This window comes from Neurospora tetraspora, assembly GCF_033439725.1.
Source record: "Neurospora tetraspora strain CBS 560.94 chromosome Unknown B0H65scaffold_5, whole genome shotgun sequence".
Classification (NCBI taxonomy): Eukaryota; Fungi; Ascomycota; class Sordariomycetes; order Sordariales; family Sordariaceae; genus Neurospora; species Neurospora tetraspora.
Genome location: NW_026944387.1, coordinates 4,396,719 through 4,410,924, shown reverse-complemented (window position 1 = coordinate 4,410,924; position 14,206 = coordinate 4,396,719). Strand labels below are relative to the sequence as shown.

The 14,206-nt window shown below is 54.6% G+C and overlaps 5 protein-coding genes across 5 annotated transcripts; 2 read left to right on the top strand and 3 right to left on the bottom strand.

Annotated features, from left to right (window-relative positions):
* Positions 1 to 343: 343 nt before the first annotated feature.
* On the bottom strand, positions 344 to 3,457 carry B0H65DRAFT_245438 (putative kinesin group protein). Its single transcript, XM_062822388.1, has 2 exons — positions 2,952 to 3,457; positions 344 to 2,871 (listed from the first exon to the last, which is right to left on the bottom strand). Exons 1-2 carry the CDS (start codon positions 3,160 to 3,162, stop codon positions 395 to 397), a joined length of 2,688 nt encoding a protein of 895 aa, XP_062681100.1. The 5' UTR covers positions 3,163 to 3,457; the 3' UTR covers positions 344 to 394.
* A 776-nt stretch (positions 3,458 to 4,233) lies between these two features.
* On the top strand, positions 4,234 to 5,899 carry B0H65DRAFT_245428 (mitochondrial biogenesis AIM24-domain-containing protein). Its single transcript, XM_062822387.1, has one exon. The coding sequence runs from the start codon at positions 4,382 to 4,384 to the stop codon at positions 5,765 to 5,767; it is 1,386 nt and encodes a 461-aa protein (XP_062681099.1). The 5' UTR covers positions 4,234 to 4,381; the 3' UTR covers positions 5,768 to 5,899.
* A 791-nt stretch (positions 5,900 to 6,690) lies between these two features.
* B0H65DRAFT_550470 (uncharacterized protein) lies at positions 6,691 to 7,683 on the bottom strand (the record flags this gene model as incomplete). Its single annotated transcript, XM_062829740.1, has 1 exon — positions 6,691 to 7,683. The coding sequence occupies one exon, from the start codon at positions 7,681 to 7,683 to the stop codon at positions 6,691 to 6,693; it is 993 nt and encodes a 330-aa protein (XP_062681098.1).
* A 141-nt stretch (positions 7,684 to 7,824) lies between these two features.
* On the bottom strand, positions 7,825 to 10,189 carry B0H65DRAFT_577359 (DNA glycosylase; the record flags this gene model as incomplete). Its single annotated transcript, XM_062830691.1, has 1 exon — positions 7,825 to 10,189. The coding sequence occupies exon 1, from the start codon at positions 9,937 to 9,939 to the stop codon at positions 7,825 to 7,827; it is 2,115 nt and encodes a 704-aa protein (XP_062681097.1). The 5' UTR covers positions 9,940 to 10,189.
* A 291-nt stretch (positions 10,190 to 10,480) lies between these two features.
* Positions 10,481 to 14,075, top strand: B0H65DRAFT_590192 (uncharacterized protein; the record flags this gene model as incomplete). Its single annotated transcript, XM_062831066.1, has 6 exons — positions 10,481 to 10,785; positions 10,864 to 10,934; positions 11,020 to 11,063; positions 12,666 to 12,781; positions 12,850 to 12,980; positions 13,778 to 14,075. The coding sequence occupies exons 1-6, from the start codon at positions 10,600 to 10,602 to the stop codon at positions 14,073 to 14,075; spliced, it is 846 nt and encodes a 281-aa protein (XP_062681096.1). The 5' UTR covers positions 10,481 to 10,599.
* Positions 14,076 to 14,206: the final 131 nt, after the last annotated feature.

Below are 14,206 nucleotides of genomic sequence, written 5' to 3'. Positions count from 1 at the left end.
AAGAATGCAACAAGGACGAAGAACGCGCAGCCAATGCATCGCGCCAATGTGAAATGCTGAATGCCGTGAAGCAAATACAACTCTCTCGAAGCCAAGTGGAAGTTTTCGAACCAACTCGTGCCAACTCTAGGCCAAGCTTCTCATGGCCAACCTCTCTCCATGTCCAAGCCAGACTGACAAGATGCCAAAACCAACCAGCAAAAACAAGACGGGTTGAAAACCGAACCTCTAGAAACGTCTAGGTGGTATCACTGCATCCGCAATGCATGTGTGCTCACACCAATGCCCCTTTTTCTTTTCTCACCCTATTTTTCTTCTCCCTCCGCCGCCCTTTTTCGTCTTCCCCTCCCCTTCCATACCCCCTCGCTCTTATCGTCGTCTCGAGACTCCTCCCCTAAAAAGTCTCAGTCTCATCATAATAAGTCTTCAACGCCAACTTCGAGCTCAACTCCGCCGCAGCCGCCAACCCTTCATACGCTCTCTCCACCGTTCTCACTCCCACGCCCGGTACAGTCGTCAGTTCACCCAGACTCCTAACCTTGCCGCTCGGTCCCTGGGTTTCATCCAGATGATCCACCAAATCCTGGGCGCGCTTCTGCCCGAAGCCGTTAAGGGACTTGATCAGTTCCGTGTCGCGGGAGTTGACGATATCCAGCAGCTGCTTGGTTCGAGGACTCGGTTCTTGGTCGGAGTTGGAGGGGGAGCGATCGTCGTAATCCGAGGCGGAGTGGTCGGTAGTGGTGTTGCTATACAACTGCTGCCTCGACCTGGAAATGCCCACGCCCAAGGTGGCGCTGCGGCCGCGACTCTTCAACAGTCTCCTCCTCCTCGCTTCTGCTTCTTCGGGAGTCTCTTCCACGTCGGCTTCCATGTCGTCGTCATCCTCCTCCGCTTCTGGGTCAGTCGAAGAAATCCCCGTCATGGCCGTTCGTCGTCCGCTGTTGACACTCGCGCTCCTACTCTGTTGCGTTCCAACTCCACTGCCTTGTCGTGACCCCGCCTCCTCCCTAAGTTGCGCACCAACCTCATACTCCTCCCTACTAATCTTCCCCAGCTTCAGTTTCAACTTCTCAATCTTCCCCACCAACTTCCTCTGCCCCGGGAAGAACCCCAGCGCATCCTCATACATCCCCAACGCCTCTTCCAAATTTCCCCCTTCCTTCGCTTTTCTAGCCTCCAGCAATAACTGCAACCCCGCGCTCTTCTCATCTTTTCCGGAATGCCCGCGTCCCCGTCGCGAACTAGATCGCGAAGTAGACATACTCTGCTCTTCAATCCTCCTCTCCAGGGCCTCCAGCCGGCGCTGCACCTCCTCGCTGATTTGCGGCTCCGACTTCTGCTGCTCGCTACCAGGGGGGTGGTGGTTCTCGGATTTGGGCGTAGAAGGGGTTGGTGTTTGCGGGGCGAGGGCAGCGGCGGCTGCTGCGCGGGCAGCTAGAATTTCGGCAACCTTTTTCTCGACCATGGCTTCGATTTGCGCTGCTGAGAGGGTGAGGATGGGGGTGTTGTCTACTGATTTGCTTGTCTGTTGTGGGGGCTGGATGGAGCCGGAGGAGCTACTGTTTTGGCGGGAAACACCAGCCGAGACCGAGCCGGGGAGCGGAAGCCCAGTAGGCCTCGCGAGTTTCGACGGGCCGGTGCCGATAAGGCCAGAGCGGAGAGCGGATGTTTCCGAGGGCGAAGCGGTCGCCGTGTCGGTCATTGAGCGGCGGGAGGTCAAGCCGGAGAGGGAGAGGGGTTGGCGGATCTGCGAGGTGTTGGCTTGTGGAGGGCCGGCGAACCGGGAGCTGCCGCCCATGGAGGCGGTGGCTTTGTGTGCTGAGGCGCGGTCGGTGTACACGTTGAAGAGCTTCGAAGGCTTTTCGGCTTTTTCGATGACTGCTCCGGAGGCGGCGGCGCGGTCGGTACTGGAGCGAGCTAAAGCGGGGGCGCTGCCGGTGTACGAGTTGTGAGTGCCTAAACCGATCGGACGCAATGGCTGTCGAGGGGCCAGAACGCCGTTGGTTAGGCCGCTGAACGAGGTCGAAGAGTGCGAGCGGTGCGGCTGCTTGTAGACGACTTCGTTTTCGATCTCGCGGACTTCGATGCGCTTGGCGCGGGACGAGACGTTCAGACTGCTCAACGTGTCGAGGTGGTAGGAGCGCATCGGGGCCAAGTTGAGGATCATGATGGTTATCCCGTTGTTCTGGCCCAGACTTAAAATGCGCGTCATTTTGGATTCGCGGTAGGGGATGCGTTTGTCGCCGCGGGAGATGGCGTCGATACATTGCGAGAGGACGAACAAGGACTTGTTGATGGCGGCTGACTCGACCAGGCGGTCTCGATTGTTGTCTGTCCGGCGGTTGTCTTCGGAGCCAGCCAAGTCGATGGCCGACGCCGTGCTTTCCAACACCATGTCCCCTGTTGTTTGTGTGACCTTGACGCGAAGGATGGCATGACTGCGAGAGCTGTGGGCGTTGAGCTTGGTGGCGGCCGTGACGCGGTTGTTGTTGGCTTCGACGTATAGCCGCTCAAAGTCCGTGACGTCGTCGCAGGGCCGTTCCGTCAACCCGACTACGAATGTCTTTCCCTCCTTTTCTCGCAAAGGCAACCCCATCGGGGTGCGCATCTCGGGCGGCTCGAGCAGGTCGTATACCTTGTCGTTGTAGATTTCGTAGTACGAGAGGTGGACGTCGACTATCGTCTCGCCGTTGGAGTCCTTTTCGATCTTCTTGCCGCGCCGGAACACGTTGCTCAATAGTCGAGGGATGAGACCGCGGTCGACCATCTTCATTCCACCACGCATCGTGTGCGTCTTGCCCGTGCCGGTAACGCCATAGGCGAATATTGTTACGTCAAGGCCTTGAAAGAGGGCCTTGATGTGAGGGTATACTAGATGTTTGTCAGTGATGGGCAATCCTCCATTGGACCCCAGCCACACAGTCGGTGAAGAGGGCGAAGATGATGCCTACCTTCGGCATTGAAGAGATCCTCCTGGGTACATGATTGATCGTAGACGCTGTTGAAGATGTACGAGAACTCCTCGGTTTCGTTCTTCGGGTTGGGGATCTTGACTATCGTAGAGGGCCTGCCTTCCTCGGTGCTGGCGGCGCGTACAATGACATCCTTGTCCAGCTCTTTTTTAAGCAGCGGACGTATCCTGGCGACGACACGGACGGACATGGTTCGGTTGTCGACCGGTTGGATGGGTCCGTCGGTGTCGCGATAAAAGAAATTTAAAGAGGAGACAAAAGGGGGGGAAGGGGGAGTGGGTTAGGGACGGGGACCACAAAAACAGGACGGCTCCCGAGAAGGATACATCAAACAAAAAAGGGGAGGAAAGGATAGGGATAGTGATGGGGGATATGGGATAGGATATGGGATGGGGACCCCAATGGGTTGTAAAGTGAAGATGGAGGAAAAAGCAAAGAAATGGATGGGGTTGGGCAATGGCCTCTTCTCCTCCTCCGCCTCCAGTCCAGTGGCCTCTCCGCCTTTGCGCCTCAAGTGACCCCGGCAGCAACCAGTAAAGAGTCGACGGGAAGAGTGGAATAAAAGGAGACGGTCAACAAATGGTTGGGACACAACAAGACAGGGTTTATGTTCCAAGTGAGGGGGTGAACAAGTGACTGCAGAATCCCGAATAGCAATTGGCTTCTCGTCTGCACGAATGCACGGATGCCGCAAGCAAAGTCACAGCACGTCGCAGCAAAGGAGCAGCCCTTCCCTTGAAGTGTGTGTTGATGGAGTCGGGATGAGCCAACAGGGGACCAGTTAACCGAGCAACGGGAACAACACAGGAACAACGCACCACAAGCAATGGCTCTCAGTGGCCTCTGTAACAGGTTCTCGACAGGTTGTCCCGCTAGTGAGACACTGGAATAGCTGGGCGCTGCAGTGGTGCTGCACTAACTGTGGGCAGTTGTGGGGGTGCAGCTGATCGCTGTGTGAGCTGTTGAACCTAACTTGTTGCTGCGCTTTACAGTGGTTGCAGCGGGAATGAATGCCGGCGGCAGGCACGGCAGGAACTGTCAAGAGTTGGTCTGTGCACTTCCGTCCTAAGAAGGGCTTATCGATAGCGGCTACCTTCCCCGCGGCCAAGTCCATGGAATTTCTCGGGCAATTCCCGTCGCGACATTGGACGAATCAAGGTGGTCCGTGTCCCCTGGGAAATATTCCAATTGCAGTCCTGGCGTCATTGCATTGTTTCTTGTACGGGACCTGTTTCAATCTTTCGTTTATCCGCGCTCAGGTCAACCTCTCCAACTTCACAGCTCCAAGCTCCAAGCTCCAACCTCCACCACCCGCCCCGACCTCAAACCTCGACCTCGACCGAACCGGGCCCCATCTCCAACTCCGAACACCGAACAACCGGGCCCTATAATCGGAAGGCGACCACAAAATGCGCGGCCAGTCTCCCCTGGTCAGGGCGGCGCGGACTGCGCGACTGACTAGAATCTCGACGACGACACCTCTACTAAACCCCCGAACCAACTTCGTCTGCTGGCAATGTCGCACCATCCAGATAAGCGCCAAGCCCGCCACCGACAACCGTCCCGCGCCCGACGTCTTTGACGCCCTCCCCGGCGGCCCGCGTGACTCGGCCGACGCCCGCTTCGAAGTGATCGGCTCGCCCGCCTCGCTCCTCTCGGTGACCCTCTCCGCCTCTCAACGCCTTTACACCCGTCGGGGCACCCTCGTCTCGGTAGCCGGCAAGGTCGAAAACGCCCAATCGACCCTCTCCATCCTCTCCCCCCTCACACGCGCCTTCCTGGGTGTTCCCTTCCTCTACCAGCGCATCTCCTCGACGACGCCCATCACCGCCCTAATAGGCACCAAGTCACCCAACACTAGCTTCTCGGTCCTCCACCTCGACGGAACAACCGATTACATGATCGCGCAGCGCAACGCTTTGCTCGCCTGGACGGGCCACACGATCCGCGTCTCGCCGCGCATCCAACAGGGTCTTGCCCCCGCCAACTGGGGCGCCACGCACGTTACCGGGCGCGGCCTGGTGGCTTTGGCGTCCCCGGGGCAAATTTACGAGTTGACGCTTGCCGAAGGCGAAGAACTCACACTCCACCCCTCCCACGTCGTCGCTTACTCCATCACCCGCAACCCGCCTTTGCCGTTCCGGTTCAAGAGCACCCGGCTCAACCTACAAGTGCCCTCCGTCCCCGACTACGTCAGCAACGCGGCCGGCAAGCTGGTTCCCGCCAAGGTGTCGGAGTTCTTCGCCAAGGCGAGGGATACCCAGTTCTACACTGCCTTGGCAAGGATACTGTACGGCCTGAAGACAGCGACAAGGAGGACGATCTGGGGCGACAGGCTATTCCTGCAGTTCCGCGGGCCGACGAATATCCTCATGTCCAGCAGGGGCGTCAGGGTGGCGGATGTGTTGAGCAGGGAGGATATCAATGAGATTGCGGATACCGAGGCGGGGGTTGTTGGCAAGGCTCTTGGTTCTTCTAGGATTGAGAAGGCCAAGGCTTTGGAACAAAAGAAGAAGGAGGTGCCGCCTCTGGTGGTGGGTGAGACGGCGGCTGGTGAAAAGGTCGCTCCTGTTGAGGCTCCCTTTGCTTCGGCGAGCAGCACTGACTTTGCTGAGGAGGCCAAGACTCCTGCTGATAAGGTTATTGAGGAGGTTGCGGGTGAGGAAGAGGAGGTGAAGAAGGAGGCTGAGGCTGGTGCTGAGACTAAGCCTGTCAAGATGAGGGTTGCGAGCGTTGGTAAGGATGGGAAGGTCACGTTTGAGGAGTCTAAGGACTTGAACCAGTTCGTGCGGTAAGCGGGTGGTTGTAGGCTGTAGGTTGTAGGTTGTAGGTTGTAGGTTGGATGCGGGGGCTGTAATTTTCTTTTCTTCTTCTTTTTCTTTGTTGTTGTAACGATAGAACAAACGTGCATAGGTATTCATGAAGAAGGCATGGGCATGGGGCAATCCATGGCATGGGATGATGAAAAAAGGTATGATGGCGGATGGGATGGAGGGGGTGGAATGAAAAAAGAATTGTTTGAAGCGTGGTATCAAATATCCTTTATACTCAAAATGCGCCTACAGATGTCGTGCCATGTTATGTTCTCTGCTTGACCATCTCCTAGAACTTATTACCACCATCCTTGAATCTCCCGGATAAGATTGTTTGACATGCCCGCCATATCTACCACCCACCACAATCTCTTCATGATATATCTCAACAGGAAGCACAAGATGTATCAACATAAAATGTCAAAATGTCAAACTGTCAAACGCCAAGGGCACAACACATCAAAGCTCTCCTCCGCCCACGAGCCCCATCTCTCTCGTTGACAATAAACGGGCCTATACACGGCCCAACTTCCAAAGCCCTAACCTTCAAAACGAGACCTACACGATACCCGATGCCCTCCGAATCTTGGGAACAAAGAGTAGCGATTAGGTGAACTCACCAATAGCGAGCTACACCTCGGAGCCGACAGTACCGGTATCGGATATGCTCCTCCGATAAATGCGCAGAGCCGCGGCCTCGACTGTGCTACCACCGGGAATGATATTGCCGGGTTATAGGGGCTGCCTGATACATCATATGTAGCGAACGGACTATTATGAACCAAGAGCGGTCCATCTCATCGAGGGTAGGTACAGTCACCGGGTCCACGGCCCACGGAGAAATGATTGAAGCTGAATAATAAACCGTGTTGAAAAGGGTCACGGCATCGCCCTCCCACCACCTATCACTTGGACTGCTTTTGTGCTTTAGGCTTGGTGTACGGATATTGAGCGCAGTAAGTAGTAATAAACTCTTTGGCTGTTGGGTCAAGAAGATTGCTTGGTTTGGGCTTGTTGAGGTTGGGGTCGTCGACGTGGGCTTTTAGGCAGCTGTTTTGTTCGTAGAAGGTGACGGAGATGGTGTTCTCGTCCCTGTTCATCTGAGTGTTGCGAGTGGTCTGGACGTTCTTGGTGGTGGTTTGGATGTTCTGGATGTTCCGGGTGTGCTGGATGTTCTCCTCGGTGCTGGGCAGCGGCGTCATGGGCAGGGTGCAGAGGTACTGGACGTCTGGGTCTGCTTCGTCTTGGGTTTCCACCTTTATCCTATTTGCGGGAGCATCCGAGGGACGATGTGGAGGATGAGAAGGAGGAGGAGGAGGAAGAAAAGGAAGTGGTGGTGGAGAAGGACACAAAGTACATGCCGCATCCTCTATGTCCACCAGTTGCCGCTTGTGCAGCTCTTCCACTTTTCCATTCAACGTTTGTCTGCCCTTCTCTTTATCGCTCTGCTTATGTCCTAGCACCAACCCTTGCTCCCTTGCAATTTCTAGCCCTTCCGCATACGCTCTACAAGTGCCTTGGATGGGACACAACTCGCAAGTAGAATTTTCTGGTGCCGGTAGACAAATCGTTGCTCCGAGCTCTGCTAACGCTTGGCCCCAACGCCCGGGGCGGTCGCTAAGCGGGGGCGGCCCTCGGTTTCTTTTGCCTATATCCGCCACCTTTTCGCCCTCGTTCAAAACCTTCCACTTCACCTCCTTGTTCCCTAGCCGCTTCGCCCTTGCCTCCTTCTCGGTTTCAACACCGTCCCATGCCACTTGCTCGACCAATCTGACATCGCTGTGAGCGTGAGGGGAGTTGGAGGAGAAGATTTGGCTGAAGCGGAGGTGCTTGGTCGAAGATATTGTGGTGGTTTTGGGCTCCAACTCGGTTGGAAGTTTGGTGAATGCGTCATGCATTTTGGCGAGAATCGCGTCTCGGTAAAATTTGTGCACATCCAACCCTAACCCCATTTCGTTCTTTGGGAAGGAACGCAGGATGAAGGAAGGTGCACGCGTAGGGTGTTCAAACATTTCTGTCCGGGGTCGATGGACTTGTGGCTATCCTGAACCCCCGGCCAAGTCTCTACTCCCCTTCACCAATTCCCAACACTTCTTCATCCCCGTCCCCATGTTTTCACCCTCGATCTCCTCTACCGTGGCCCACCGCTTCATCTTCGCATCACCCCCCCCTCTCTCACCCCCGACATCGCCCCCCTCCACCAAGTCAACGGCCCAAACATGCATCATCAACTTGAAATGCGAAAACGTCCACGGCACCGTCCCCAATTCTTCGTCTTCCTTTTCCCAGTACCTCACCCTCCACTGTCTCACTCCCATCTCCTTCAACACCTCCTTCAAAACCATCCGCACCTTATTCATTTTCTTCGTACTAGGCTCATCGTTCCATGTCGAATCAGCAGGCAAGGTATGGCTGGGAAGTTCCCACATGCCAGCCAGAAGACCCTTAGCCGGCCGCTTGTGAATCAGGTAGCACCCGTCGGACTGGCGGCGGATTGATACCACAAGACACTCTTCCTCGCGCAGCTTCTTCGTCTTCGGCTTTGTGTATGGATATTTGGAGCAGTGAGAGGTGATGACTTCCATGGCGGCCAAGGATGGCCCCGTTGAGTCGGAGTCATCTTCCACCTCTTTCTTGCGGTGAGTGCCAGGGCCTTTGAACTTGTCAAAGAACGCGGACACACCGCCTTTCTTTTTCCCCTTCTTCTCGTCAGGTTTATCCTCCGCTGCAGACTTTTCAAGATCTTCGGCTTCGGGTGGTGGACAGAGAGTGCATGAATCTTCAATGTCCACCATCTCCCCAGCTCCCATTCCCTTCTTTGTCTCCGTCACTTTCCTCCCCGGAAGCAGTCCCTTCTGGGTAGCAATCTCCACCCCCTCTTGATAAGCCCTGCAAGTCTCCTTGATGGGACACAATCCACACTTGGGCTTCGCCGGCCCTGGAAGACAAACGGTAGCTCCAAGTTCCATCAACCCCTGGCCCCATCTGCCTGGCCTATCGCTAACCTGGGGTTCCTTTCCCTTCCGCTCCTCGTCAGTAGCATCGGTCCCGTCCCAAGCAGCAGCCTCAACGAGGTGCTTAGCAGCCTCCCACACAACCTCCAGTACCTTCTTACTCTTCACATCCCCTCTAATCCCCAACTGCCTCGCCAGCACCCTGATAACGTTCCCATCGACCATCGGCTCCGCCCGGCCGTACACAATGGACGCAACGGCGCCGGCTGTGTACCGCCCCACTCCCGGAAGTTGCATCAGTTTTGCTACCGTGTGCGGGAGCAGCCCGTCGTAACCGCCTTGCGAGCAAGGCGGACAAACCAGCTGAGCGAGCGAATGAAGACGGGTGGCGCGCGAGTAATAGCCGAGGCCCTTCCAGAGGGAGAGGACTTCCTCTGGTTGGGCGGCTGCTAGGGACTGCATGGTCGGCAGGGCGGCTAGCCATTTGTTGTAGTACGGGATGACGGTTGACACTCGAGTCTGCTGTAACATGGTTTCGGAAAGTAACACCTCGTAGGCCCTCTGGGCCACAGCTTCCCTCAGATCTTGGGGACAAGCGGAGGCGGAGGAGAGAAGGGAGGTGGTATCGATCCATGGTTTTCGCCAGGGCATTTGCCGGTCGGAAGAGACGGAGTCGAACCAAGTGAGGAGGGCATCGCGGGTTGTGCGGGCAGTGGAGGAGGAGAAAAGGAGGGGGTTGTGGTAGGTTAATGAGTGAGGATTCGATGGGAGGCATGGGAGTTCGTGCTTTTGGGGGAGCGCGCCGTCGAAGAGCTGAGTGATGAGGGCCTGGATTGAGGCTGCTGTTGATTTGGGTTTGGCTTTTGTTGTTGTTGTGAGAGTGGCAGTGATTGAGGTGGAGGTCCTGGCGGTGGTAGTCGCTGATGCTTTTGTCCTCGTCGTTACCGTCTTTGTCGTCACCGTCTTGACGGTCGTGCTCCTCGTCTTCCTAACCGCTCGCGATGCTTGTCCGCTCGCAGTCTTCCGGCGTTTACTCGGTCTGGCATCAGAGTCAAACTCACTCTCGTCAATGTCCGAAAGGGCGGAGGAGTCTGAGTCTGGGTTTGGGTCCGAGTCGGCATTCGTTGGCGCAGTGTGGTACTCCAGGGGATCAAACTTTGCGTCCGCGATCCGAGCGCTGCGGCGCCTTGTTTCGACCATTTTGGTGCTCAAAACAAAACTTTGACACCATTAGTATCAGATACCGATTCCCTTTTGTGTTTTTACCCAGGAGTTGTTGAATCGTGGGCGAGTGTCCAACGTCGAATATCTCCAAAACGCGTTTGTTGTTTTGGTGAAGAGACCGCGTCTTGGCGATTTTGCCAAGATGCAAAAGCAGCCAGCAGCCGCCGAGATAACCCTAACCCCGCTCTCTTCGGATTTCCCGCTGTTTACACCCCCTTTCCTTGGATGACAGAAGATGTCACCTCCCGGTCGATTTTGACTGGACACCAACCCAAAGCAACCGTGACCCATCATCGATCTGCCGTCTGCCGAAGTATGGAACAGCCAAGGATATGCAAAGTGCACGGCATGAGCCGAGAACCAACCGAGAACATTGGGTGGTTGCATTCGGCGATATCAGCCGGTTGAGACGAAGCCGGAGTTCATATCGATCCTTGACTTTTGGACATTTTCCATATTGACTTTGGAGTTGGAGGGGAATGAAGATCTCAGCACCTTATCTGGCATCCTGCGTTCTGCGGGGTGAGTTCTGGACCGGGATATAACATCATTGCTCCCCCATCGTTCAATTGCCTTCGTCCGACCACCCACAATTCAGTTCTCCAGCCACGCCATCGTTTTCAACACCAGGATACCATGCGGACTTTTACCATCCTCAGCTCTTTGACTGTATTAGCAGGCCTTGTCAAAGCAGCAGACTACGGCCCCTGCCCCTACAAAGAAAACGAGAATTGCTGGGAGATTATGGATAACACCGCTTGTTTTCTTAATCCGACGAGCACGGAGCAGATCTTTACTTGTATCCCTGGGGGGAAGGAGGGTGTACGTCCCACTTGCCTGTCTTTACCTACCTCTACAGTCTCCTTTGCTGCTCATGTCAAGAAGTGCTGATGAACAAAGGTCTGCGCCTGCTACGGCTGTCTCGGATACACGCCCGTTACCGAGTTAATTCGGAAGGAGGCTGCTTGCCAGTGAGTGTACCTACCTTATGTTGGGGCCCTGAGTTTGCATGAGGATGGGGGTTTTGGGAGGAGCGAGAGCTGACAGATGGTTCAGAGGCGTGAACACTGACCCGCCGACGCCGGCGCCGACGGTTTCTGGTGAGAGGGTGAGGAGGATACTTGGAGCGTGAACGTACCTCACTTTGGCGGGGAATGGGAACCTGGAAGTCATGAAGACATTTACCTCATATGGAACAATGGAAGATGGAAGGATGAGGGATAGAAACGCAAAGGGAAAGAAGGGAAAGGAAAGAAAGAGAAGCAGGCGAACGTGCCCGTCCAAACTGACGAAACGCAACATGACATTTTGTTTGTTGACCCCTTGCTGGCTTTCATTCCGTCTTTGGGTCCGTGTTTCGAGCATCACCAACGAAGCAGACTCATGGCCCTAACTTTTCTTTGTGGCAATTCTCACCGATATCTGTTGAGGTCCAGAATGTTGAGCAGTTGAAACTTTGGTGTTGGAGGCCCTTCAATTGACCATTCGGAACTCGAACCGAATTCTGAGATACGAAACGTATCTGTCTCGTGTTCGCCTTCCTTTCTTGACAGCAGATGTGAGGCCAATGGAGGTGACTGGATTAGCCACGACGACTGGGTCCTCATGGAATAAGGCCTCAAAGCGTTTTGGTTGGCTTGATGTTGTGATTGAACGGAAGGAACATCAGGTAACAACCCCGCATTGAGCTGTTTGGGCTGCCTTGGGACGGCAGCGACGCAGGTACGGCACTGGGCGTGCTTACTGTTTTATGATTTGCTGCTTCAAGTTCAAGCCTTGTAATATTTTGTTGAGGCTTGGGCTACGTGTCGTCAATGTGCTGTTTGCCTGTTTCGCATTCAACATCTGGCGAGCTTCCTTCTCCGTGAGGCCATCATCGTGGTTCGCAATTTTGCATGCAGGCGACGAAAAGAGGACTGGACGATGAGGCAGCGATTTATGCTTTAGAAGCTGTGCATTGCAGGACTGCGCCTCTGGAGCTTGCATGCTTGCGGCGCGGCGGCATTCTTGTGTTAAGGCATTGCTGTGAGGCACATTCAGTGGTGAGGCCCTCTAGATGGCTCCGAATGCCCGAGCCGTCCGCGACGATTTGTGGAGGCCCTGCTAACACTTTCCATCTTACAAGCAGTAGATCTTTGGATATATAAAGGGGGAGCATCCGTTCTAGCCTCAATCCGATTTCGACACTGCATGCTACTTTCATGTAAGACTGCTTGGGTGGTCTTATCTATCGGCTTCACACAACTGAAAGTATGAATTCCAAGCCGACGGGAAGTTAACACAAAACCCACATTACTAACCACATCTCAAAGGTATCAAGCTCATTGACATTGGTGCAGACTTGGCCTTGGAGGGTTCCGGTTTTTATAGCCTAGTGTATACTAGCTATTACGTTTACCGTACCAATTTCAAGTGGCATTACTGGACCAGATCCAGAGAGCGTATCTCCCGTGCTGTTTCTTCACATATCACAACCTTGAAGGTAGTGATGTGCAATTGTCGTGGTTCCGATCAATTTCATGATGAGCGGATCAATGCCAGCCATCCCCAGATGGCGCGATTTGGACCCCCCTTCCCCCATATGCCGTCTTTGCCCAACACCATAGGGCATCATCCTGAGATTAACCGCATAGGCCACATGGCCCAAGAAGCCGCCCCGTCTTCGAGGTCCAGATCGGACGCTCAAGTGCTGACATTGACAGGTCTGGCAGCACAACCTCCATCTGGGGATCTAGTCCTCCCGACTACGACCTCCACCAATTATATGCAGCACGGGAGACAGGAATACAGCCATTCAGATGCTACTTCCGGAGCCCTGGTAAGTTTACCTACCTAAGTACCCCAGTCATATGCCTGCATCCATTTAACATTCGAGTAATACTATAGGGCCTTCTTGTCGACCAGTCCGTTATCGACCCTGCGCTCTTGCACAGCGCGGCAGTTGATCTCGACATGAGCTCCAGCTACCCCTACTCTTTAGAGGAAGCCAGAGCTCTCCAGACGAAGCATTTTGAAAGGTATTTCCAAATTAGCGAGTACATCGATCGTGTCAAATTGCAAACTCCAAGCAGCTTTCCACTCTTTTCCACAGACCATGCGTCATGTGGACTGGGGTCCACCATAGCTGCCCCTACAGATCATGGACATGCGCATGACTTCTTCGACATGCATGCCCAGAACTGTGCTTCTGTGAGTGTTACCGTGCTAGAAGATTATGCATAATTGCGTCGATCCCATGTGTTATGGCCACAACCACGCCCGCCCATAAATCTTGGACTGACTTTTGTTCTAGATACCCCAACCTACCACGTCCGAAACTGGCTCAATCTTGCATGTTCACGGGGACGCATCCAATACGACAGAGTTTCCCTTCAACACACCTTACCCTCCATTCGACTCTAGCTCTTTCATACCATGGGACTCTTCTCTCGGGGTTGAGAACACCCTTGAAGATGGACCGATGGGCTGTGTGAGCCAGGTGGAAACAGAATTTCCCTCCAACGTCCAGCCTGAGGATGATTCCTTGGACAGTTCTGCCCTTCGAGTCAGGCGACCTCATTCGTGGAAACGAGCTTCACTGAAAATAGAAGGGCAGCCCAGTCTTCGACCAGTGCTTCAGAGACATTGGAATTGTCAGCCAGTGTCCCATCATCGTTGGAAAAGGAACAGGAACAAGAACAACCCCAGACATCAACTGCCAGCCCAAAGTAAGCGCCTCTCAAAGATACTAACATTACTCGGCTCCCTCTACCTAAAGCACACGATCAAACAACGATCAACAATCAACAAGCTAATAACCTTCGCCCGGTCACAGACGTCTTCGCCGCCGCTCAAACCGCCGGCATCGTTCCGACCCCCAGCCACGCTCATGTCCCATCAAAGGCTGCATGTTCAAAGCATTGACGAAAAGGGATATGCAACGCCACATCGACAGTCTCCAGCACCGCGAGGATCTAGGAGACCTGAATGCCGCTGGGTACACCTTGAGCGAGGAGACCGCCTGCTCCGTCGTTGGCTGCGAAGCAATTTTTTATCGGAAGGACAATCTGAAGAGACACATGGCAAAGATACACGAGCGTGGGCGTGGGTCACTGATCTATGGGGAGGCCTAAACGTTATGGAGATGACAAGCACAAAGGGGCAATCAGGAAGAACCAATCGAATCAAGATATAACGGAGGAGTTTGGGAATCTGGAAGCAACAAGGACGCAGTACGATACACTACAAGGACGACTCGGATCAA

What these genes read in the sequence shown, in the direction of transcription:
- B0H65DRAFT_245428 (XM_062822387.1), top strand. Translation starts at nt 4,382, where the DNA reads ATGCGCGGCCAGTCTCCCCTGGTCAGGGCGGCGCGGACTGCGCGACTG.
- B0H65DRAFT_245438 (XM_062822388.1), bottom strand. Translation starts at nt 3,162, where the DNA reads ATGTCCGTCCGTGTCGTCGCCAGGATACGTCCGCTGCTTAAAAAAGAG. An exon ending in GGATCTCTTCAATGCCGAAG is followed by an intron (nt 2,872 to 2,951) that starts GTAGGCATCATC and finishes ACAAACATCTAG; the next exon opens with TATACCCTCACATCAAGGCC.